We start from the raw sequence: 23,807 nt of genomic DNA, 5'->3' as shown, positions 1-23,807 counted from the left end.
GCAATAGGCTCTCTGCATGAACTCAGTTTTATGATACAAGACTCAATGTTCAGCCAACTAACTGTTTATTGTTCAGGTCCTGAAATTTACACAGGTAGCAGAATAGCAATTAATCTGGGGTTGCAGGCAGGATAGGACAATATATTTTTAGATTTGGAATGCTTTTAAGGTCACTGTCCCTTAGGGAAGAGCTGGGCACTGGGTGCTACATGCCTCCCACCCTCACTTTATAGGGAGTCTGGCTGACAGTCAAGCATTGCCATGTTTACTTATCATGCCTGGTCAGCTTGACAACCCTATCCTATGAGAAACTGTGTGATTTCTATGTGTTACCATCATGGCTCTGCTTCTTATTGTTTGTTTACTTGAGAAGTGCAATGTGACTATCAAAATGTAACTCATATATTGTCCAGAGTTTTTCTGTTGGATAGAGATATATAGCTGTGTGGAGCCAGAGAGATTTTCAGACAGATATTTTTTAAGATAAAGTAAAAAGGAAAGTTAGCATCAGTATGCATGTGTTTCTTTTCCAAATACCCCTCAGATAGAAAAGTTTAGTTCTCACTGACATTGTGGATTTTTTTGCAGACCTTGAGTGCAGTCTTAGAGCAGGATCTCCTAAAATCAGGCACTGGCCCACATGGCTTATCCCACATGGGCTATTGAGGTCACTCATCATTATTGCAACTAGGTCTGTTTATCTGTCCCTCTGTGCTTGTTTTATGAAATTTGGCACACAAATATTTGCATCTTCTTTTTAAATTTTTTTATGTTATGTGTATGAGTGTTTGCCTGCCTGTATACATGCATGGTGGCCAAGGAGGCCAGAAGAGAGCATTGGATCCTCAGAGCTAGTGTTAGAGATGATTGTGAACCATCACATGGGTGCTGGGAACCAAACCTGGTGCTCTGCAAGAGCAGTCAGTGCCCTTAACCCCTGAGCATCTCTCCAGCCTCTTATTGAATCCTCTTGGTGGATTGTTCCTGTTCTTAATATGTAGTGGCCTTGTTTATATTTTCTTACTAATTTTGGCTTGAGACTTACTTTGTCAGAAAGAGTAGAAACACTTCTTGCTTGGTTTTGCCTTCTATTTGCCTGTATTATGATTTTCATCCTTTTACCTTCAGCCTGTGTGTGCTTGTCAGTGAGACATGTTTCTTGCTACAGCAATAGCCAGACCTTGTGTTTGCATTCATACTGCAGTTGGAGAGTTAAGACCCTTTACATTTCAGGTTCCTATTGAGTGGGATTTTCTGATTCCTTCAATTTTGTTATTCTTCTTTCTTTGTAAAAGATTTTTATTTTCAATTTTGTGTATTGTGGGCCTATGTGTGGCCATTTTCACACATGTGTGGGTACCTACAAAGGCAAGAAGGGAGTGTTGGATCCCCTGGAGATGGAGGAGTTACAGGCAGTTGTCAGCTGTCTAATGTGGGTGCTAGGAACAGAATGTGGGTCCTCTGCAAGAGCAGGACATATCTATAACTGCTGAGCCATCTCCTCAGTCTCAATTTCATTGTCTTTTTTTTTTTTTTTTTTTTTTTTTTGGTTTTTCGAGACAAGGTTTCTCTGTGTAGCTTTGCGCCTTTCCTGGATCTCACTCTGTAGACCAGGCTGGCCTCGAACTCACAAAGATCCGCCTGCCTCTGCCTCCCAAGTGCTGGGATTAAAGGCGTGAGCCACCACCGCCCGGCTGTCTTTTTTTTTTTTTTTTAATATTATTGCTTGTTTTTTTTTCCATTTCCATTTCCTAGCACAGGAGGTTTGTTAGTTTACTGTGTTGGACATAATGGATGGTTTCTTTCCTGGCCCTCCTTAGTTTACCCAGTCTTTTTATAAAGTTTGTTCTTTTGCTCTTGAGATTGAGGCTGCATATCTTCCTTCTCTGTACACAGTATTCTTGAAAGTATCTTCTGTAGTGCATCCTGAGTGTTTGTGAATTGCTTCAGTGGTGCCTGTTCTGGAGGGCCTATATTTCTTAATCTGTTTTAGAAGATAACAGTGCTGGATATAATGATCTTGGTTAGCAGTATTTAAGAGTTTGGAATATATTGTTCCAGACTTCACTGGCTTTTAAGGCTTCTAATGAGAAGTTTGATGTTATTTTGATGGGTTTCCTTTTGTGAATTGGCATTTTTTTCTTTCAGTTTTTAATGTTTTTTTCTTTGCTCTGTTGACTTAGTATTTTAGCCACAATGTGTTGTGGTGAATTTCTTCTCTGACCACATCTATTTGAGATCCCAAATATCTCTTGTGGTGGTTTGAAAGAAAATGGCCCCCCAAAGGAGCAGCACTATTAGAGACATGCCCTTGTTGGAGGAAGTGTGTCACTGTGGAGGTGGGCTTTGAGGTCTCTTATGCTAAAGCTATGCTCAGTGTCACAGTTCACTTCCTGTTGCCTGTGGATCTGGATGTAGGGCTTTCAGCTCCTGCTCCAGCACCATGTCCTCCTGCATGCTGTCATGTCCCACCATGATGATAATGGACTAAATCTCTGAAACTGTAAGCCAGCCCCAATTAAATGTTTTCCTTTGTAAGAGTTGTAGTCTTTACAGCAACTGAAACTTAAACTATGACATCTCCTATGCCAGAATATCCATTTATTTCCCTAACTTGGAAGAATTTTTTGCTATGATTTTGTTACATGATTTTTGATGTTGTTCATTTGTGTTTCAGTCCCTCCTTTTTACTCTGTGGATTCTCAGTCTCTTGATCGTGTCAGAGTTCTTCAGAGAGGCTGGCATGTATAGGAGGAGCACAGCCAGTTAACCTGATAAAACCGTAGCTGCCCTGTCCTGGGTAGTGTGCATAGCCGTGTGTGCTAGCTACTTCTCTCTGAGCTGACTTGGAGTCTGCCGCTGCACCTGGTGATTGGTGATGCACGCCCATCAGAATGCTGGGGGCCAATGAGGAAGAGACAACACAGCTAAGACAGACTCCAGATGCTAATGGGAAATCAGGAGGGGGTATGTAGGTTGGCCTCATATCCACAATAAACAAGCCTGCTACGTGCTTCTCACCTGACTCCTGGTGTCTGTGTTGTTGACTCCACACCTTCTCTCCCCCTCCCTCAAGGGATGTCCAGATAGAGCAATCTGTAAACAGCCATGCTTATTTATTTTTCCTTTATTTATATCTGGATGGGTGTTTCCTCAACCTTATTTTCAAGTCCTGAAGTTATTTCTCCTGGAAAAAGAAGATCTAGTTTATCAGTGGTGATTTCTGCTGTGTTTTTGTCTGATTTATTTTTTATTTCCAGAATTACTGGTGTTTTTCATCACAGTCTAATTTTAATTTCTCACCCTTAATGTTGGCTTTCTAATCTAGGTTCTGGATTTATTTTCTTACTTCATTCATTTGCTTATTTGTACAGTGTTGAAAGCTACTGATCATTTTTGCAAGTAGAGTTTTGAATTGAGAGAGAGAGAGAGAGAGAGAGAGAGAGAGAGAGAGAGAGAGAGAGAGAGAGCTGCTTATTAGTTGAAATGGATAAACTCTTCAAGTTTTGTTTGGGGGTCTTGTTGGTGAGCACTCTTCTCTTGAGAGCTTAACTGCAAGTATCCCTCAAAGAGGAAAAAAGACCTTGCCATGATAGTAGCAATAGGAAACTTTCTAGAAGTGCACCCAAACCAACTGAAGTCAATTACTATTCTACCACCAACCACAGAAAAGAGAGTGGTTGCCCTTGTCACAGAGTAAGCTATGAAGATAAAATTTATTTAAGGTAAAAAGAGAACCAGTGATTGAATGAAGGAGGGCTGGGGCAGGGCTAGGAGGGTTAGAACACTTGCCCCAGAAGCCTAAGAATCTGAGTTCGAATCCCCAGAACACACTTATAAAAAGTTAGATTAGTAGCACAGAGGTCTATAATCTCAGTGTTCCTATGGGGAGATGGAAGGTGGAGACAGATTCCCAGAAGCTTATGGGCCAGCTAACTTGTTAGCCATATCAGAAACACTACAGAGAAAGCCCATGTCACACAGGTTGGAGGCAAGGACACATACTCCACTCAAGTTGTCCTCAAAACTCCAGACACTGTATATGTTCACACAACCACACACACACAATTTATACAAAAACAAATGGATGACAGATAGATAGATAAATAGATAGATAATTATAGGTAGATAGATAAAAGAAGGAAGGAGAAAGTGCCATGAAGTAGGCGAGGAAAACCAGAAGAAATTAAAAATATCTTTTTATACCATAAAGCAAAATGCATAAATAAAATAAAATAAACATAAGAATTAAAAGGAAACCTTGTTAAAAAATACACACGGAGAAAGGATAAAACAAGGAAAATCAGAAAAGACAAAACAATTTTAATGACAAAAATAAGCGTGCCTTCTTGGATCCCTCACGCTGGAATCTTGTGGGCGGAGGAGCAGTCTGTGGGTGTTGAGACGTTCTTCTTTCACACTGTCCGTTCTGCGCTGTGCCTGGACCTACCCCAGGGCAGTTACCTTACAGAGCTACCTTCACACAGGAGCTTGCTTTTGTTGTGTGCCTGAAGCCACTATAGGCAGGTGCCAGGCAAGTCCTCCCTTGCTCCAGACACTCCTGTTTGCACATCTGAAGTGGCTGATGTCAAAGCCACATCGTCTTCTGTGTACACTGCAGAGCGGGGAAGGGCAAAAGGGCACTGAGAGCTGTGCTGGGGACCAGTCAGCACTCAACACCCTCAGGAGGCCGAGGACGCTGCCGCTATGCTCTAGAAGCATACTTGATCCCACCCATGGAAAACCATGGAGAAGACTCAGATTCAGGGCTACAGGTGTAGCTAGAGTTTTCCTGCGTGGCCCACAGTCAGGGCAAATCTCTCTCACCTGCCAGTCCCACAGCCGTTCAGACCCGACCAAGTAAACACAGAGACTTATATTGGTTACAAACTGTATGGCCGTGGCAGGCTTCTTGCTAACTGTTCTTACAGCTTAAATTAATCCATTTCCATTAATCTATACCTTGCCACATGGCTCGTGGCTTACCGGCATCTTCACATGCTGTTTGTCATCGTGGCGGCTGGCAGTGTCTCTCTGACTCAGCCTTCCACTTCCCAGCTTTATTCTCCTCCTTGTCCCGCCTACACTTCCTGCCTGGCCAATGGCCAATCAGTGTTTTATTTATTGACTAATCAGCAACACATTTGCCATACAGAACATCCCACAGCATACAGGCCTTCAAAATTACCCTAAATGGACAGGATATGCTCTTCGTCACAGAAGATGGGGTGGGTGCCTGACAACCATGCCCTTCACAGCCTGAGTCTCTGCCGCCTGAACTTATCTACACGTCTATGAACATTCACCCTCTTCAGAACAACCTCACACACTGTCCTCCTACCCAGGAGCTGAGTTGGGGTGCACCCTGCCCCCTGGTTTTATGATGACTTCATGAACTGCAGACTTACTCAGTGGCTGGATGGCTGGTCTTCACCTTGTCCATCCATCCGGCCTCCTCTGCCCGCAAGGAGGCCTGGGGCTGGAGCTACAGACTGCTTCCTCACTTTTCACTGCCTAGCCCTGTTCTCTCTGCTTTCCAGCAATCAATCACTTCTCTTGTGATTCCTGGGCCCTTCCTCCGTTCCTCACAGCATCACTCAGAGACAGCCTCTAATCTGTCATCTTGAACCCTGAGATACAAAAAACACAGACAGAGATAGGCAGAAAATACTCACTTGAGAGTGAACCTGGCTAAGAAACGTAGGCATAATGACAGAGATAGAACACTCCGGCTTTACAGTCTCCAGATCAGACCGGATGAGGCAACGATGGGTGAGTGATGGAGCTTCAGAGTCTGTTGTCTTCACTTTCCAAACTCTCATGACTGAAAGAACTGCCCAAGTTTGTGCTTGGCTCCACCGTGTGGGCAGGCTCAGAGGGACTGCCCATCTCCGTAGTGGGAGCTCATTTCTGCAGCGTGATTTTGGGGAAGTTATGTCATGCAGTTATTATGAAATAAGGCGGTTATTTCATGCAGGAGGGTCTAAGGCTTCATCAAGGGGCTGGAGCCTCTAGAGACAGGCTGCCCGTCTCCACAGGCGGGGCCCTGTCTCAGCCCTCTCACGGCAGGAGCTCAGGAAGGCCCTATCTGTGAGATGCAGCAGGAACTTCTTTTTCATTGGAGACCCATAAACCAAACACAGGCCACAAACTGAGTGTCATACAATATTCCTCATCAGCCACGTCTAGGTAACTTACTGCTGACTCAGGACAGGAAGCTTCTGGACAGTTCTCTCAGGGAGGAGGAGAAAACAGAGGAAGGGGGCGGGAGGCATACAGAAATCTGGTGTCATATAATGTTGTCTGAGAAAATTTGTCCTGGGGGATGCGACACACGCCAGTTAGGAATCTCATGACAGACCAAAGTACAAACCACAACAAAGGCCAACTAGGTGAACCAAAGCGTTTTGTGGAATTACTTACAGGGGTGTGGGTGGGGGGTCACTTACAGGAGTGTGGGGGAGGGGTCACTTACAGGAGTGTGGGTGAGGGGTTCCTTACGGGAGTGTGGGTAGGGGGTCACTTACAGGAGTGTGGGTGGGGGGTCACTTACAAGAAATGACTCAAAGACAGCTGCATCACCAAGGCCCACCCTAGCATGGGGGACAGCTCACAAAAGCGGAGAACCTGGACACACTGCACAGCCTGCAGGCAGCTCAGCAGACCATGTCCTTTCCAAGTGACTCGGTCTAAACCTCTTCTAAGTGTTGTAGAGTTTGAGACCATCGGGGAAAGACAATCAAACAAAATCTAAATTTACAATATAAACAATTTTATTTTATTGATAGCAGCGTTGGGATAAGCAGCCTCCTTCGCCAGTCAGAGCTGCAGCTGAAGGGGAAGACGGGCTGGAGTTTTTAGAGGCACAAACCACGATTGTCTCAACTCTGGGGATTTTCTGCTGCGTGAGGCATTATCATGTTTTTGTTTGTTTTGTGAGCAAGCAGCTGTTAAGTGAGATTACAGAAGCGGAATGAGTGTCTGGTTAATATTTCAGGATAGCAGCTACACAATAAAGGGACATTAGACAGGTGGCCCTGAGATCAGTCTCCGCTTTAGACTGTTGTTAAGCCTCAACTGCTGATGGGGGTTGACCTCGGGGTCGTGGTCTAGACATCCTGCAGTTAACAACACTTAGGCTAAGAATAAGGTCCTGCTGATTCCCAGGTTTTCTTTTTTACACAGGAACTCAGTTTGAAACGGAGCTGGTTTTTAATCATTACCCAGGCACTTCTGCTGGTTTCTGCTTCTTCCAGGACCTAGTCTGGTCTCAGAGTCTTCTTGGCAGCTTGGCTTGTGTGAGGACTCTCAGCTTTTATTGCTTACTCTGGTCAGTTTCATGCACTTCCTGAAGCGATTTGAGTTATTGAGCTATTTTGACCTGTCTACCTTCCTGTCTAAAGAGTTTCCCAGCAGGATGGAGTGTGTCAATCTCGGAGGAAACTGTTACATAACATACGGTTCTTGGACAGCCCAGCACTCGAACCCAGGGCACTGGGACATCTGCGGAGGAAGGGTCCCTGAGCCTGGGAGTGGTTCTGCACTTCTGACCTCCCTGGCTCTGCTTTCACTCTCTGAACTCTGGGCCCCCCATTCAAGAAGTCTCCACTTTTTGATAGCAAGAGAGACCTAGTCTCACTTCTCTGAGCTGCTCTGATTGCCCTTGAAGCTCCGCGGCTGTTCTGTGCATCACAGTAAGGCGCTTCCATGCATCTCTTCGGCAGCTTCCTCTATCGCCCACACCCTGGCCACTCTGTGCTGTGAATGTGGTGTGGGGTGACTAAGCTCCCAGAAGCCCCCTTATTAAGGTGAGGGAGCGTCCAGCACCCCCTGAAAGGAATCTCAGATTTCAACCCACAACTGCTAGGTGACTCTGAGCTCCAGTAGCTTGTGTCCTTTGCTCATTCTGTAGAGTTTACCAGAAATATTCTGTGAAGTCATTCATAATATCACCCTTTCCTGCCTCTAGGTAGAACCTGTAGTAATACCAAGGTCATTCCTCTCCCGTGGGCAACATGTTCTCTATTCTTTGCTATTGTCCTCCTTCTCGTCCTCCCCTCTCGCTCCCTTTCTCTCTTTCTCTCTCCCTTCCTTCCACACTTCCACACTTCCTCTCCCTATTTCTCTCCTTGGTCCCTCTCCCAGTCTTTCTCATCAAAGGACACATTTTGTGTGCAACATCTCTGCCTGGGAGAGCTCCCGGAAACTACATTCTCTTGAGAAGTTCCAAGATAGCTGGAGAGTACCACCAACACCAAGAACTGAAGGACGGTGGGACACGTCTTGGCTGTCAAAGCTCAGACAGGTGATGAAATTCAGAGGGCCTCGCAGCGGCCCGGATGTTTGTGTCCACCTACCCTACATGTGTTGAGAACTACCTCAAGGGGATGGGGTTAGGAGGGCGGCCTTTCAGAGGGGCAGGCCTCCCAGGCAGAACTGGTGGTTTTAAACCCGCAGAGGGGACCAGGGTTCTTCCCTTCCGCCATGTAAGCATACAGTGGTTCACAGCCATCTGAGAACCAGGAAGTGGGCCCCCAGCAAAAGTCAAACCTGCTCAGGCACCCTCTCGACCATTGCCAGTAGTCTATGGTGGAGTCATCTTTGTGGATTCCTGGGGACCTCCCTACCACTCTGCTTCTCCCTATTCCCATGGTGCCTCATTTATCATGATATCTCTTTCCTTGTTCTCCCACTCTGTTCCCATTCCAGCTTGAACCTCCAGCTCCCCTAAGCTCTCATTCCCCCGTCCCTTGCCCTCTATTACTCCACCCCCAGTTTTCTCATGTGAAATCTCATCCATTTCTCCATCACTGGGCGATCCATGTGTCCTTCCTAGGGTCCTCCCTATAGCTAGCCTCCCTGGAGCTGTGGGTTGTAATCTGGTTATCCTTTGCTTTACATCTATTATCCACTTATGAGTGAGTACATACCATGTTTGTCCTTCTGAGTCTGGGTTACCTCACTCAGGATATTTTCTAGTTCCATCCATTGCCTGCAAACCTCATGATGTCATTGTTTTTCTCTGCTGAGTAGTACTCCATTGTGTAGATGTACCACATTTTCTTTATCCATTTTTCAGCTGAGGGGCATCTGGGTTGTTTCCAGGTTCTGGCTATTACAAATAATGTTGCTACTCTGGTGATTGGATGGCTGAATACCCTAACTGTCATCATAGAACTCTCATCCAGTGACTGATGGAAGCACATGAAGAGATCCACGGCCGGGTCCCAGGCAGAGCTCCAGGAGTCCAATCAATGAGAGAGAGGAGGGATTCTATGAGCAAGAGATATTGAGACCATGATTGGAAAAAGCACAGGGACAAATAGCCAAACTAGCAGAAACACATGAACTGTGTACCAATAGCTGAGGAGCCTCCATGGAACTGGACTAGGCCCTCTGGATAAGTGAGACAGTTGTTTAGCTTGAACTGTTTAGGGGGGGGGGCCCAGGCAGTGAGATCGGGACCTGTCCCTAGTGCATGAGCCAGCTTTTTGGAGCCCAGTGCCCATGGTGGGACACCTTGTGCAGTCTTGGTGCAGGAAGGAGGGGCTTGGACCTGCCTCAACTGAATGTGCCAGGCTCTGCTGACTCCCCATGGGAGACCTTGCCTTGGAGGAGATGGGAATGTGGGGTGGGTTGGGGGGGGAAGGCTAGGGGGTGGGGGGAGGGAGGACAGGGGAATCTGTGTTTGATATGTAAAATGAATAGAAAAACTCTTTAAAAAAAAAAAAAAAGAGCCAAACCTGCCAGCACCTTGACCTTGGCTCCCAGGTTCTGAAACTGTGAAATCAATGTCTGTTTATAGCCTCATGGCCTGTTATTTTGTTCTCATGGCCAAGTCCACCTCTGAGGAAACTCTCAAAGAGGGCCTGGCTGACTGCCCTTAGCCAGAGGTCACAGGGTACAAGACCAGGAACGAAGCAGACTGGAACTAATTACTAATGGGCAATGTGGAAAAAGTTCACAAAAGGCTCAATGGCACCTACTGTAGTTCTTCAACGTGGTCAAAACCTAAGCCAGAGACTTCCAGATGGATGGAGGCTGAGAAGGTGACTTCATGGGCCCTGGTGGAGGAGAAGAGTTGGGATAAGAAAAATAAACAAATAATAAAAACAAAAACAAACAAACAAAAAACCAAACAAATTTATATATATATATATACACACACACACATATGTATTATGTGTGCATATAGAGAGAGAGCGGGGGAGAGAGATACTATTACAAAGACATTCATAAAAGTAGAGACAGGACAGCTGGGAATTATGTAGAAACAGGAAGATAAACACATCAAAAGGAAGAAAGCCAAACACAGCTCCAGGGTGAGAGTTTGGGAGGCAGCTATGGAGAGTGGGCGGCTGGTACTGAGAAGTCAAAAGGTCCAACAGGCAGGAAGCTGGGCCCAGGCAGTGAAGCGCATGGAACGGGGACCCTGGCTGCCTGGAGCTGACCCGATCAACTGAGAGTACTCTGGAGTTTGACAACATGGAGCCTGGGGCCAGCAGGTGTATCAGCACCTAGCCTTGAGTGTCCCTCTGTGGACTCTGAGACCCCTGACGTCCAGTGGCCATAGTCTGCCTCCCAGCCGCAGCCTCCAGTTTAGTGGGCTTTGAAAGTAGGAGGACAGGTCCACCCACACAGATGTCAGCACCGTGGTCACTCGCCCCACTCCCAGCACACCTGGAGACACTCCCCACCCCTCGGCTAGACCTTTAGCTACTCCTGGGTGAAGGAATTGAGGAAGTTCAGGCTGGTAAGAAGGTGAGAGGGCCTGCCCAGCACACGGGCTGCAAAGCCCAGTGTGGCCAGCAGAGGCCCTCGGTAGGCTGAAGTGAAGATGGCCTGGTGTTTATTTGTCCCAGGCAGGGTCAGCACCAGCCTGAATGGTGGGAGACAAGAGTCCACAGGCTCAGCTGACCCCACACACCCCACACACCTGCCATGTATGGATTCCAAATATTCTCATGTTTTTTTTTATTTTTTTTTTATTTTTCGAGACAGGGTTTCTCTGTGTAGTTTTGGTGCCTGTCCTGGAACTCACTCTGTAGCCCAGGCTGGCCTCGAACTCACATAGATCTACCTGCCTCTGCCTCCTGTGTGCTGGGATTAAAGGCATGCGCCACCACTGCCCAGCCCATATTCTTATTCTTTTAATCCACTTCATATATCCGATTTTCCTTTTTCAGTTTTCATGATTAGCCTTTTCTTCTTTTGTTTCCCCACCAGAGCACCTTATTCTCCATCCCTCCTTTCCCTTGTATAGTTAGAACAGTCTTTTGACTGCACTGTGTCGGTTTTAATTTTTTTTGTTTTTTGTTTGTTTGTTTTCGAGACAGGGTTTCTCTGTGTAGTTTTGGTGGCTGTCTTGGATCTCGCTCTGTAGACCAGGCTGGCCTCGAACTCACAGAGATCCACCTGGCTCTGCCTCCCGAGTGCTGAGAGTAAAGGTGTGTGCCACCACCGCCCGACAGTTTTATTTGTTAAACTGAGTTGTGTGAGGCTGTTTGCACACTCCACACCGTCTGCCTGGAGACGTTCTCCCCATTCCCTGCTGTTATTCACTGGTCTGTGCCTTTGGCTCTTTTGTTTCTACTTTCTTGTCATCTGTACTGAGACGGTTTCATGTATCTGTAAAATCTAGGGCCCAGAAACGAAATGTGCTGTTTGTCCTTGGTGTCCTGATGTCCGAACTTTGTTCTCTACAGCTGATAAAAATTCCAGTGTTTACATAAACCATGCTTCCCCCGTTCACTGTCCTGTTGATGGACACCTTGGTGGCCAGCCTTAGCTGTTGCGACATTCCCTGCAGCAAACTTGTTAAACTTTGTTTGAATCACCCTGTGATTTTTTTTGGGGGGGGAAGGGTAACTATTCAAGAGCAGATTACCAGGGCCATATGGGAGTGTTTTTGTTGGTTGTTCTTGCTGTTTGAGGAGCCCCCAGCGGCTGCACTAATGCACATAGCCACTGGAGGAGTCTAAGGACTCCCTTTGAGCACGTACGCCCCAGCTGTTCACCGTTTCCTTGGTGACTGCCATGCTGGCAGGGGTGAGATGGACGCTAATGTCATTTTCGTTTGCTGTTTGTTTGCATTTTTCTGACGACTGGTGATGCTGAACATTTTCCGTGTGTTTACAGGTCATTTGAACCCCATCTTTTGAGAACTTCTGCTCGTTTCATTAGTTTCATTGTTAACTGATTTGTTTGATTCCTTGTTATTTAGTATTTTGAGTTTTGTTTTGTTTTTTTGCCCAGATGTGGTTCTCAGCCTGTGGGTTGCAAGCCCCCTTGGAGTCATGTATTAGCTATGATTTACATTATTTACATTATGATTCATAACAGTAGCAAAATTACAGTTATGAAGTAGCAACAAAATAATTGTGTGGTTGAGGGGTCACCACAACATGAGGAACTGTATTAAAGGATCACAGCATTAGGAAGACTGAGAACTGGTCTAGATATTAATCCTCTTTTCAATGTATAGCTAGCAAAGAATCTCTCCTGCTGTACAGGCTGTCTCAGTCAGTTGGGTTTCCTTTGCTGTAAGAAACTTTTAGTAGCCCACAGTCCCATTTGTCAAGTTTTTGGCCCTGTTTCTTGGGAGATAAGAGTCCTGTTCAGAAAGCGTTTCATATGCAGCTATATTGAAATGCTTTTCCTACTTTCCCTGAGATTCCTGGTTTAGAATTTCAGGTCTTACATTAAGGTCTTTGTTTATTTAGTGCTGCCTTTTCTGTTTGTTTGTTTGTTTTGTTTTTGGTTTTTCGAGACAGGGTTCCTCTGTGTAGTTTTGGTGTCTGTCCTGGATCTCACTCTGTAGACCAGGCTGGCCTCGAACTCACAGAGATCCGCCTGGCTCTGCCTCCCAAGTGCTGGGATTAAAGGTGTGCACCACCACTGCCCAACTTAGTGTTGACTTTTGCAGGGAGTGAGACATAGGGATTGAACCTTATTCTTCTACACATGAATATCCAGTTTCTCCGGGACCATTCATTGAAGAGGCTGTCTTCTCCAATGTGTATATTTTTAAGCTTTGTCAAAACTCAGGTGGCTGTAACTGCATAGATTTATACCTGGTTATTCGCTTCTGTTTAATTAATGTATGTATTAATACATAGATATAAAAACCATTCTGTTTTTACTGCTATGACAATAAACCTGAAATCAGATATGATGATACTGCAAGCATTGTTTTTTCCCAAAATTATTTTGGCTATCTGGGGTCTTTTGGGGTTCCATATCAATTCTATTTTTTTCTATTCCTACAAAGAATGTAATTGGAACTTTATGGGGATTGGATTGAATTTGTACATTGCTTTTGGCGGTATAGTCATTTTAACAATATTAATTTTTCAGTCATCATAGAGCGGTGCTTCTATCTTCTAGTATTTGTTTGAGTCAAGGTTCCTCTATGCAAATTAGGCTGGCCTCAGACTCATTAGAAATCTATCAGCGTCTACATTCTGAGTGCTGGGACTAAAGGCATGGAACACCATTACCCACCTTTAATATGTTTAAATTCTTCTTTAATGTTTAAAATTTTAAAATTTCAGGTCTTTCACTTTCTTGCTTACGTTTATTCCAAGCTATTTTTTTTTAGATTTAAAATTTTATGTTGATGAGTGTTTTGTTTGCATGTATGTATGTGCACCATCTGTCTGTCTGGTTCCCCTGAGGTCAGAAAAAGGCATCAGGTCCCCTGGAACTGGAGTTAAAGATGCTGGTTAGCCAGTATGTGGGTGCTGTGAACTGAACCCAGGTCCTCTGCAAGAGCAACGAGTGCTTTTAACTGCTAAGCCATCTATTCAGCATCCCACAAGGTAATATTAGAGGAAATTGTAAATGGGATGATTTTGAAATATATTGCAAAAAGATAGACCCACATGACCTACAAAACTAAATTAAGAGGAAACACACTACATTAATAAATCTATAATGGGCAGCAACATTGAGGTAATAATAGTCTCTCAACAAAGAAGAGCCTAGGATAGGATGGATTCACTGCTAAAAATTCTACCAAATAGTTAAAAAGAATTGGCATCAGTGCTCCTCAAACTAGACCATAAATGAGAAGGAGTGCTCCCAACTTCATTCTACAAAGCCAATATTGTTTTGATATTAAAAGAATATAGGCCGGGCGGTGGTGGCGCACGCCTTTAATCCCAGCACTCGGGAGGCAGAGCCAGGCGGATCTCTGTGAGTTCGAGGCCAGCCTGGTCTCCAAAGCGAGTTCCAGGAAAGGCGCAAAGCTACACAGAGAAACCCTGTCTTGAAAAACCAAAAAAAAAAAAAAAAAAAAAAAAAGAATATAAAAAGAAAACTGTAGATAAATTTCTCTATTGACCATAGATGTGAAAATTCTCAATAACATACTTGCAAACTGAACTCAACAACATTGGATGGTCAGGCAACATGACCGAGCTGATTTTATTCTAGGAATGCAAGCATATACACAAATTAGTAATTGCAATCCAACACCAAACTTTAGGACAGATATCATATGATCATTTCAATAGATACTGAGAAGATGTTTAACATCCTTTCACGATAAAAGCCTTGGAGAAACTAGGAACAGAAGGAACATACCTCACCATAATAAAGACCACATGTGAAACACCTGTAGCCAATATTGTACTAATTAAGGAAGAACTTGAAGTCTTAGCCACAGCAATAAGGCAGGAAAAGAAATAAAAAGTATATAAACAAGAAAGCAGGAAGTTCAGCTATCCTTATATACACATTATATTATTATGTATTAAATTCACCAGAACACTCAGATCTGATTAAAAAAAAACTTTCAGCAAAGTAATAGAATATAAAGTCAACATGAAAAATTATTAGCTTTTCTACATTGAATAGCAATAACAAACATGCAGTGAAACCATGAGAATGTACCAATCATATCAGTCAAAAAAAAAAAAGAAGATGCAGAAATAGAAGCAGAAGGAGAAGAAGAGGAGGAAGGAGGAGGAGCAGGAGCAGGAGGAGGAGCAGGAGCAGGAGGAGAAGGAGAGATATTCTAAGAAATAAACCGACCAAAAGAGGTGTAAAAATTAAATTTCTACGGAAACTATAAAGCATGGAAGAAATTGAAGAACACAGTAGCAGAAAGAACACCTATGTTCATGGATTGGGGGATTCAATATTGTGAAAGTGGCCATATTACCAAAAGCAAGCTTCAGCTTCAGTACAAGTTTCTGTCAAAAGTCTAAGGTCACGGAAACAGAAAAACAATCCTAAAATTCATATGGGAGCACAAAAGACCCCGAGTGGTCAAGTCATCCTGAGCAGAAACAGCAATGCTGGAGGTGTTGTAGCCCTTGGTTTTAAACTACACTACAGGGCTGCAGTAACAAAAACAGCATGGCACTGGCACAGAAGTAGACACACCAATCAGTGTCATAGAATACAGGACACAGACTCAAACACACTCAGCTGTGGCTGCCTCACTTTTGACAAAAGCTCTCAAAGTACACAGTGGAGAAAAGACAGACAGTCTGTTCATCATCTGTGCCGGGGAACTGATATCCACACATAGAAGAATGAGACTAAACCTTGGTTATTACCCTGTACAAGTATCAATCTGAATGGGCCAAAGACCTTTATGTATGAGCTGAAACTGCTAGAGGGAAAAAAATGAAAAAATACTTCAAGATACAGGATATAGGCAGAGGAAAGGACTTTCTGAATAAGACTGAAATTGCACAGGAAATAATCCAAAGACAAATGGAATTGTGTGAAATTAAAATTCTTCTTTCTGCACAGCCTAGGGAATAACCATCAGAGTCAAGAGACGGCTCACTGAAGGGGAGGAAATCTTGGCCAGCAATACCTACAAGAGAATGATATACAGAGTACATAAAATACTTAAAACATTTAACACCAAACCACTCATCCAACCAATAAATGAGCAGATGAATCAAACAATGAGTTTCCAACACAATAGAATAAATCATCAACAATATAGGAAACGGTGTTTTACCTTGTTTGCCATCAGAGAGATACAAATAAAAACAACAATGAGGTTCCATCTCACTCAGTTCAGAATGGCAACCATCAAGAAAACAAGGACGCAGGGAAAATAAACCCTCATACATTGTTGATGGGAATAGAATGGGAGGGGGGGAGATACTGTAATGTGGTGTCAGATTGCAATCTTTGCATATTTGGGCTTGAATTAGAAGTCCTCCTGGTATACTTGAAAGGACCAAGCAGACACCATAACAGGCTGCTCAGTCTTCTCTCAGAGATCAGGCCTCAATTTCAGTTTCCTGAGACTGGAGCAAGCAGTCTCTGGGAGGGCCGAGAACAAAAGACATAGTCCTTGCAGTAGCTCCTTTTCTGCATGTACTCTGACCGCTCAAGGTTCAGCCAGTTGTTTACTGTCTGGGACCCCTCACCAACTTAGAGCTACATGCATGAGTCAAGGACGGAGCCTGGGCCACTGAGTCAGCCCCCACAGTCAGTATAAGCTAGGCCAGCCAGCCTCCACGGCAGCTCAAGGACAGAGCCTGGGACTTGTCCAGGCCTGCCCCAAAATGATAACTGTAACCCCCAACCAGCAAATCCAAAGGTTACACACCCTCACCCAATGGTATGATGCAAAGGCTTGTACCACCCTGTCTGTGGTTTTTCCCTTTAAAAACCCCTCACCCTGAGAGCTCAGGGCTGTCCTCCTCCACCCACTGTATCGGAGTGTTAGACATGAACCAAGCCCAGACCAATCAATAAACCCCTGTGTGTTTTGCATCAGATATTGGCTCTGTGGTGGTCTTGCTCAGGGGTTTCTCGACGGGGGCAAAACGTACTAATTGCAAAGGAGAACAATATCAAGTATTTGAATTTGGGGTGGTCCTGGGGCCCACAGTTAAAAGCCATGCATAGTCCCTGTCTTAAGCAAGAAGACAGCCTGGTATGTATGTGGGATCCAGCCTGGCCCTGCCCTCCAAAGTGTCTGGATGCCTCAGGCCCCACCCACACCAGCACAGCTGCTCCACCTCAGGAATACCCAATAGCTCCCAGCAAGAACTACGTCCAGACAGGAGAGGAATTCAGAGAGAACTGTGATCAGGTGGGGGTTAGACTGGAGGGTCACAGAGCTGAGGGACACTAGCCTGAGTACCAACAACCCCTCAGCAAAAGGTGACATGTGGGAGCTACACTAGGCTGTATTGATCACATCTTCTCCCACACTGTGGCCACCATGTCCCTATTGGACAGAGAAAGCCCACACCTTGGATAAACTATGGGGGAGGGCTGGAGTGGAGAACAGGGCTGGTGGAGGCTGTGGCTGCTTCTGTCTTCCCTGAGGAAGATGATGGAGGAGCTAGCCACCCTTGCTCCACCCTGTCACTGAGATCCACTTCTCAAGGAGGGCTCTCCCAGTAGTCCACCAGGTCCTGGTGGAGCAGGAGCCCTGTGGTGACAGTCACACTGCCCAAAGCCCTGATGACTCCTCACAGCCTTGTCCCCAGGGGCTTCGCAGACACTCCTGCCAGGGTCCAGCCTCACAGGGAGTGGCTGACCAGGTGAGGACTTCTAGGACCTCACATGGCTCTCCAGGAAAGTCAGACGCCATGCTCCTTGGGCATTGGTCCTCCAGTGTCGCTGAACTTTCCTCATGTCTCTGCTGCCAGCAGAGCTCTTAGAGTCCACACAAGCCTTCCCAGAGAGGCTGAGCCAGAGTAGTGCTGAAGGGCTTTATTTGGAGTCAGGTGGGGGAGGGGAGGCCAAGGCATGAGGGGATGGGGAGGCAGTGGGGAGTTTGGTTCAGCAGAGGTATGGTGCAGGGATGTCTGTCCCAGCCAGGTGCTGGAATCAAGGCTGGCTCAGCAGGTGCAGACCTGGGTAGCTGCTGTGGTAGAGAGAGGAAGACAGATAAGTGCCCCCCCCCACTCCTGTCACCATTTTTCAGGAGCAGCCGTTAAGGGAGTCATGGGCAGGGATAGCCCAGGGCAGATATGGGTCAGAGATCTTCTTTCCCTGTGTTTCTGTGTGGTCCCTGCTAGGAGTTGGGGCCCTCTAAAGTGATCCCTGTACCACTCCCATGAGCAGCCAGGTCTCAGCCTCCTTAGAGAGAATGGGAAGGACAGGACCAGGCAGGGACCAGGGACTAGGAGAGATCACGACAAAAAGAAAGGACTTCCTATATGTCCTGGAAACTACACTCAGGGCCACCTCCCTAATGACCACACTTGTCTGTGTGGATGGGATGAGGACCCTCTAGCCTGGCATTCTAGGCTTTCCCACAGTCCTATGGGTGTGTTTGTGTTGGGGAGACTTATCCTAGTCATTTCCAGGCACACACTGATCTGTAGAAACCAAAAGAATCCCAGGAGTGAGAAAGGCCCAGTAAGAGGACCCCCTCACTCACACCTGCAGCTCAGCCCCTCCCACAGCCAAGACCTGAAGCAGGGCCCTGGCAACCCTGTGACAAAGAGGACGTGGAGAGACAGGAAACAACACCCAAAGGACAATAGGACCAGGCACAGAAAGGACGCAGAAGGCACACAGACATACATGTTTGGGGACTGACAGTTAGCAGTGACACAGGGGACACAGGCGGAGAGAGGCATGGGCCGTCCTGCTCTCACCACTCATCTCTGGTACAAAGATGTTTTCCTCTCTGAGTCCCTTGCGCTGTGTGAATTTCTTAAATTCTGCCATGGCCTCTGGGTTTTCCTTAGGGTCTCTCCCTGTGGGGAGGTGAGGCAGGATTGAGGGGTGGTGCTCAGCTCTGCAGACAGCCAGTGACCCCGGCCAACATCTGGGTTGTCAGCCTGGAACAGCCAGGATAAGAGGGAATAGCACAGTGGACAAGTTGCTCTGGGTTGGGGACTCCCAGACACTGAGTGATTCTGGGGGCCCTCGATGAACCTGAAGAGGATTTCAGGGTCATTCCCCATACCTGTAAGGGCCCTGGATCTCAGATGCACATGTCTGTCCCCTGACCTTGGAGGATACTACATACACATCATGCCCTCTTTCAGGTTAATCGCCTTCAGATTGACTGGCACCTACCGAGATCGCTAGAGATGGCATTTGCCAGCCTCCAACGGTCACATAAGCCAGGTCCCCTCCCATCTGACCCACTTTCCACTTTGGATTCCATACACTGCTTTGTCAGCATCCTGGGCCCAGCACGGATGCTTCCCAGTCCCAAGTGCCAGGCATGGCTGCTGCCCTTCTCATGGCTGCTGGAAGCAGAGACCAGAGACAGGACATGAGATCTCTGTGGTTCCTCACCCACGAGTTTTCCTATGCTGAAATGTTTCCCATGGCGCTGTCCTTCACAGTAGAAGATGTAGTGGTCCTTCACAGGAAGCTCCTCTATGTACACAGTCTTCCTGCCATTGCCTTAAGGTGAACAGAGAAGTAACTCTTAGCATCTCACTCCTGGATTAACTATCGGAGACCGTGTGAAAGAATACTTTGGAACACTTTTCGGGGCACCCTGGAGACTCAACGAGTCCAGCACTGGCCTTGCTGTGGTTCCCCATATCTAGGCAGGATCTATTTCTTAGACACCTGCCGAGTCCAGCTGAGAAGTCCAAAGAGCATAAGGGCTGAACTTGGTCCCAAGCCTGAACACCTCCCACCCCTGCCAATGGCTGTCCCCTTCTCCACTTCACACTCCTTTGCATGGTTCCCCATGGGTCACAAGCTGAGCTATTGTGGGGCAAGAACCAGTTAGTACCTGGGGTGGACCAAGCCAGGGTCTCTACTGTCTGGTACATGGAAAGTGAATGGATGGCCTGTCCCAGAAGCTGGATGCCCAGGAACTATTCTCTGCAGGAGACCCTGGGCCACAAGGGACTCACAGGCGATGTATTTGCCGGCCTCCTCAGTTTTCTTCATCAAGATTTTAAAGTCATGGCAGTGACCCTTTCTCCTGTAAAACAAAAAAACAAAAAACAAAACAACAACAAACCACAGGAAGCTGCTCTCAGCAGCACAGCTGGGCACAGCTGGGCACAGCTGTGCTGGCTAGTTATTGTCAACATGACCCATGTTAGAGTCACCTGGGAAGAGAGAATCTCAACTGAATTGACTGACTCCATCAGATTGGCTTTTGGGTATGTCTATGTGGCATTCTCTTGATTAACTTTTGATACGGGAGGGCCTAGCCCACTGTGGGCAGTGCCACTTTTGGGCAGGTGTTCCTGGGTAAAGAAGGCAGGCTAAGCAAGCCATGGGGAGCAAGCCAGGAAGAAGCTCCTTCAGGATTCATGCCCTCATGGTTTATAATTGACTGTGATGGGGACATACAAGCCAAATAAGCCCCGAAGTTGCCTTAGGCCACAGTGTTTGGTGTTTGTCACAGCCATAAGAGTAAACTCAGATTCCTGGTGCATCCACCATGGTCAGATGATACCTTCCAATCCCATGTCAAACCTCCATAACTCTTGGGCATTGCCAATGACCCTGTCCCCTCAAAGGCACAGGCCTTCTGTCACCCACACCAAAACAATGGATAGAGTAGAACAGGAAGCCAACTTGAGAGATCTGTGGTGAGAGACACTCACCAGAATGTGATCTTGGTCTCCAAGTTCCCTCCTTCCAAGGCTGTTGCCTTCATGGGGAAGGCCTTCATAAGCATCTTATCCCCCGGCAGGCTGTCATTGTGCATATTGGCCTTTGTGTACCAGATTCCTGAGACCTGTACCAGACAGGGTCTTGAGCAACCCTGTCCCGATTCTCCCCCAAGGTCCAGCACACCGGCTTGCTCCCTGAAGAGACATTCCAAAACATAGGCTACAGCCCCTTAGGTAGGGTGACCACATAGTTCTCCAATCTGAGCCCAGTAGAGAGTGCACAGCACACAGGTTCGATGACCCAGCATAGGCAAATGGTGTCTGCCCCCTAAAGACCCAAACCATGGCGGTCTCGAACCTAGCAAAAGGCATTTCCTCTAGCAGTGCCTCCTAGTCTATGAGGCATCTGGTGCTTGGTGTCAATTCAACAAGGACTTCTGGCCTAACTGTGGTCCTTGCTCTAGTCCTGTGCCCCTTGAAGAGCCCCATCTGCTGGGAAAACAGCAGAGTATCTGACCTGACTGCTTCAGACAGGGCTATGTGGCAGAGGAGAGGGTAGAACTCAGCCTTCAAGGCCATTTCCTGAACCATGATTCAGGAACAGCAACCGGAGGCCACGCCTTTCTCTTACCACTACCCATTATCCTTCACTAGCTCACAACTTGGTCATCCGATGGGACTTCCTGGGCCTTCAGGACAGCCACCAGCCCCAGAAGCAAGAAGGTCAGGAGCAAACTCTTCATCTTCAGTCTCTGCGTTCTCACACAAGGCAGGTCACCTGGGGAATGTCTGCTCTGCATCCTTACAGGGTGCCCTTTATATCCCCCATGGCCAGGGATGTGTGCCCACTTGGCACTGGCCACATCCCTCCTGCCCTTCTATCATGGCCAAATCCACATCCATCATGGAAGTGGAAGGTTGTTGTTGGGATCTGATGAATATCAACTCAATGTCACCTACAGATGAAGAAAGACACACAATGCCCTGCAATGTCTGCACCACCAAGAGTTGTGCTCACAAAGGACCCTGGGATGAGTGACTCAGGGGCAGGGAGGTTGCACTTTGGGCAGGGAGGAGGGCCAGGCTTCCCTTCACACCCCTGCCCTCCATCTGTCCATGGCTGCCCTGAGCTGTGTCCCCTGAGACCTGGCTTCTGACCTCCTGCTACTGAGGATGGGGCTGAGCTTCATCACCAGAGAATGTCTGCTTGTTCCCAGATGGCTTGGCCCCTGCCTGGGAGGGAGGCCACTTCACTGTCCTATCCCTGCATGGATACTCCACCTGGACCTTCCTGTAAGTGGAAACACAAACTCCTGACTCTAGTCAGTTTAAACATCATCAGGGTAGACCCCTGCCTCACTAGGCGATACCCTGACCCTGACCCACTTCATTCTGCACTGAGGCCAGCTGTGTGCTCTGCAGGACACTTCTTACTCCAGATGTCTTGGTCCTTTTTCACTAACTGGCCAATGCCCCTCTACTCAATCACCAGTTAGGGTTCAGTTTTCATAGTTCACAATTTTAAGTTGGCCACATGAAGGATTCCAGCCACACATGAATATTTGTCCCCTGAAGGAATCAGTGAAGGGGGGGTCACCTGTGTGAGCTCAAGGGGATTCATCTCCAACAAGGGGGCTTGACCTTCTGCTGCTCTTGTCACCTGAGGACCCGCTGAGAGGACATTTTCAGAGCCAGGGCTGCCCTGGTACAACTGAGGCCCATGTGTGTTCATTTCCTGCCATCTTGTGCCCTGAGGTGGGATGAAGAACCAGGGTCCACCTCAGCCTGTCCTGAGCCCACCCTTGTGCTCCTGTTGAACTTCCTTCCTCTGGAGTCCACAGCTTCCCTTCTCATTAGCTCTGGGCACCCACTTGCTCTCAACAGGGCCAGATCTCATTCCCTTTAGGTCAATAATACAAGAGGCACCATGACTCCATGTGCCAGCCTGTGTTCTGAGTTCATGATGGCTGCCCTGGCTGACCTGTCTTTGGGCCTTAGCCCAGCTTCCTTCCCAGTAGGAACTCTGCCTTCCACTCCCCACTCTGAGGTTCCTGAACTTGGCCACCTGCCCTGAGACCCCAGAAGGTCAGCTCTGGAGAAGGGTTTCAGTTCCTGCGGGGCTGTCCACACTCCATGGCTCTGGAGATGGGTGCTGGTCCCACAATGGCATCTTTGGGCCTGTCTGGACCAAAGGTGGATAGGCTCACGTTTCCACAAACACTCTTAATGAACACTCTCTGACAGGCCCTGGGTTGTGCTGAGGAGTCTTGACCTCACTATAGAAGGTGTTGAGCAGGAGACCTGTCATTCTGGGTGTGAGAGGGCAGGGCTGGTGCTCTTTAGGACCAGAGATTAGGAAGCAGGCTAGCATTTCCATATCATGGGAGAGGCATCTCTGTACCTGTCAGCTTGTCCTTCATTAGCATGAGTCATTCCTGGAAGCACCTTACCACATAGGCACACGTGTCTCAATCCTTGAACAGGAGGAGAACGATATGAACGTGTGATTGACAGAGTCAGGGCGTCTCCAGCCAGCCTCCTCAGTCTGCTGGAGGTCAATGGAGCTCTCCAGGTATCTCCCATTATCCACTTCTCCTGCCTGTCTTAGCAGCTGAATTGTCTCAAGGTCTCCAGTTATGTTCCTTGGTATGACGAAATCAAGACAGCAGCAGATGGCTGCCATTGCAGCTGTGGAATGAATGTGGGCTATAGCTAAAAGGGCTGATGGCTGACCCTTACTGTCCCCTGCATCTGTGGCTGACATTTCTCAACATCCCGAGATATTAGCAGCTTCCCAGTCGTGTGTCTACATTACTCTTTTGTGTTTCTCCGACCCACAGCCTTGAAGAGCAGGTGTGAGTTGATAACCACACTGTCACAGATGGGTCTGAAGTGTCCCCCACAGGTTCGTGTGTGGAAGCCTTATTCCCAGCTGGTGGCCCTATTTTGGGAGACTCTGCAGACCAAGGCCAGGGCTGGTGGAAATTGGTCACTGAGAGCACCTCCTTCAACTAAATCTTATCCAGGCACCTTGTCCTTCTCTGCTTCCTTGACGCCATGAGATGGCCAGCTGTTCCACCTATTCTGCTGTGATGCTCTGACTCACCACAGGCCCTCAGCCATAAGACCAAACAGTCGTGGGCAGAACCCCTGGAACCAGGATCCAGGATAAATCCTTCCTCCTGTCAAGTTGTCCTCTCGAGTGTCTAAGGCGATGATGGAAACCTGGCTAACACACAGTCAGCGGGGATGAGAACTGACAGGATAATGGGT

General features: G+C 47.1%; 1 protein-coding gene across 1 annotated transcript; it reads right to left on the bottom strand.

Annotated features, from left to right (window-relative positions):
* Positions 1–10,716: 10,716 nt before the first annotated feature.
* Positions 10,717–21,277, bottom strand: LOC128100356 (odorant-binding protein 2a-like). Its single transcript, XM_052722430.1, has 7 exons — positions 21,194–21,277; positions 20,526–20,659; positions 19,821–19,891; positions 19,246–19,356; positions 18,594–18,695; positions 18,376–18,427; positions 10,717–10,879 (listed from the first exon to the last, which is right to left on the bottom strand). The coding sequence occupies exons 1-7, from the start codon at positions 21,275–21,277 to the stop codon at positions 10,717–10,719; spliced, it is 717 nt and encodes a 238-aa protein (XP_052578390.1).
* Positions 21,278–23,807: the final 2,530 nt, after the last annotated feature.

This window comes from Peromyscus californicus, unplaced genomic scaffold (assembly GCF_007827085.1).
Source record: "Peromyscus californicus insignis strain IS unplaced genomic scaffold, ASM782708v3 Scaffold_7__1_contigs__length_154581171, whole genome shotgun sequence".
Taxonomy (NCBI): Eukaryota; Metazoa; Chordata; class Mammalia; order Rodentia; family Cricetidae; genus Peromyscus; species Peromyscus californicus.
Note: the sequence above shows the minus strand (reverse complement) of the source record. Positions and strands in the feature narration are given on the sequence as shown.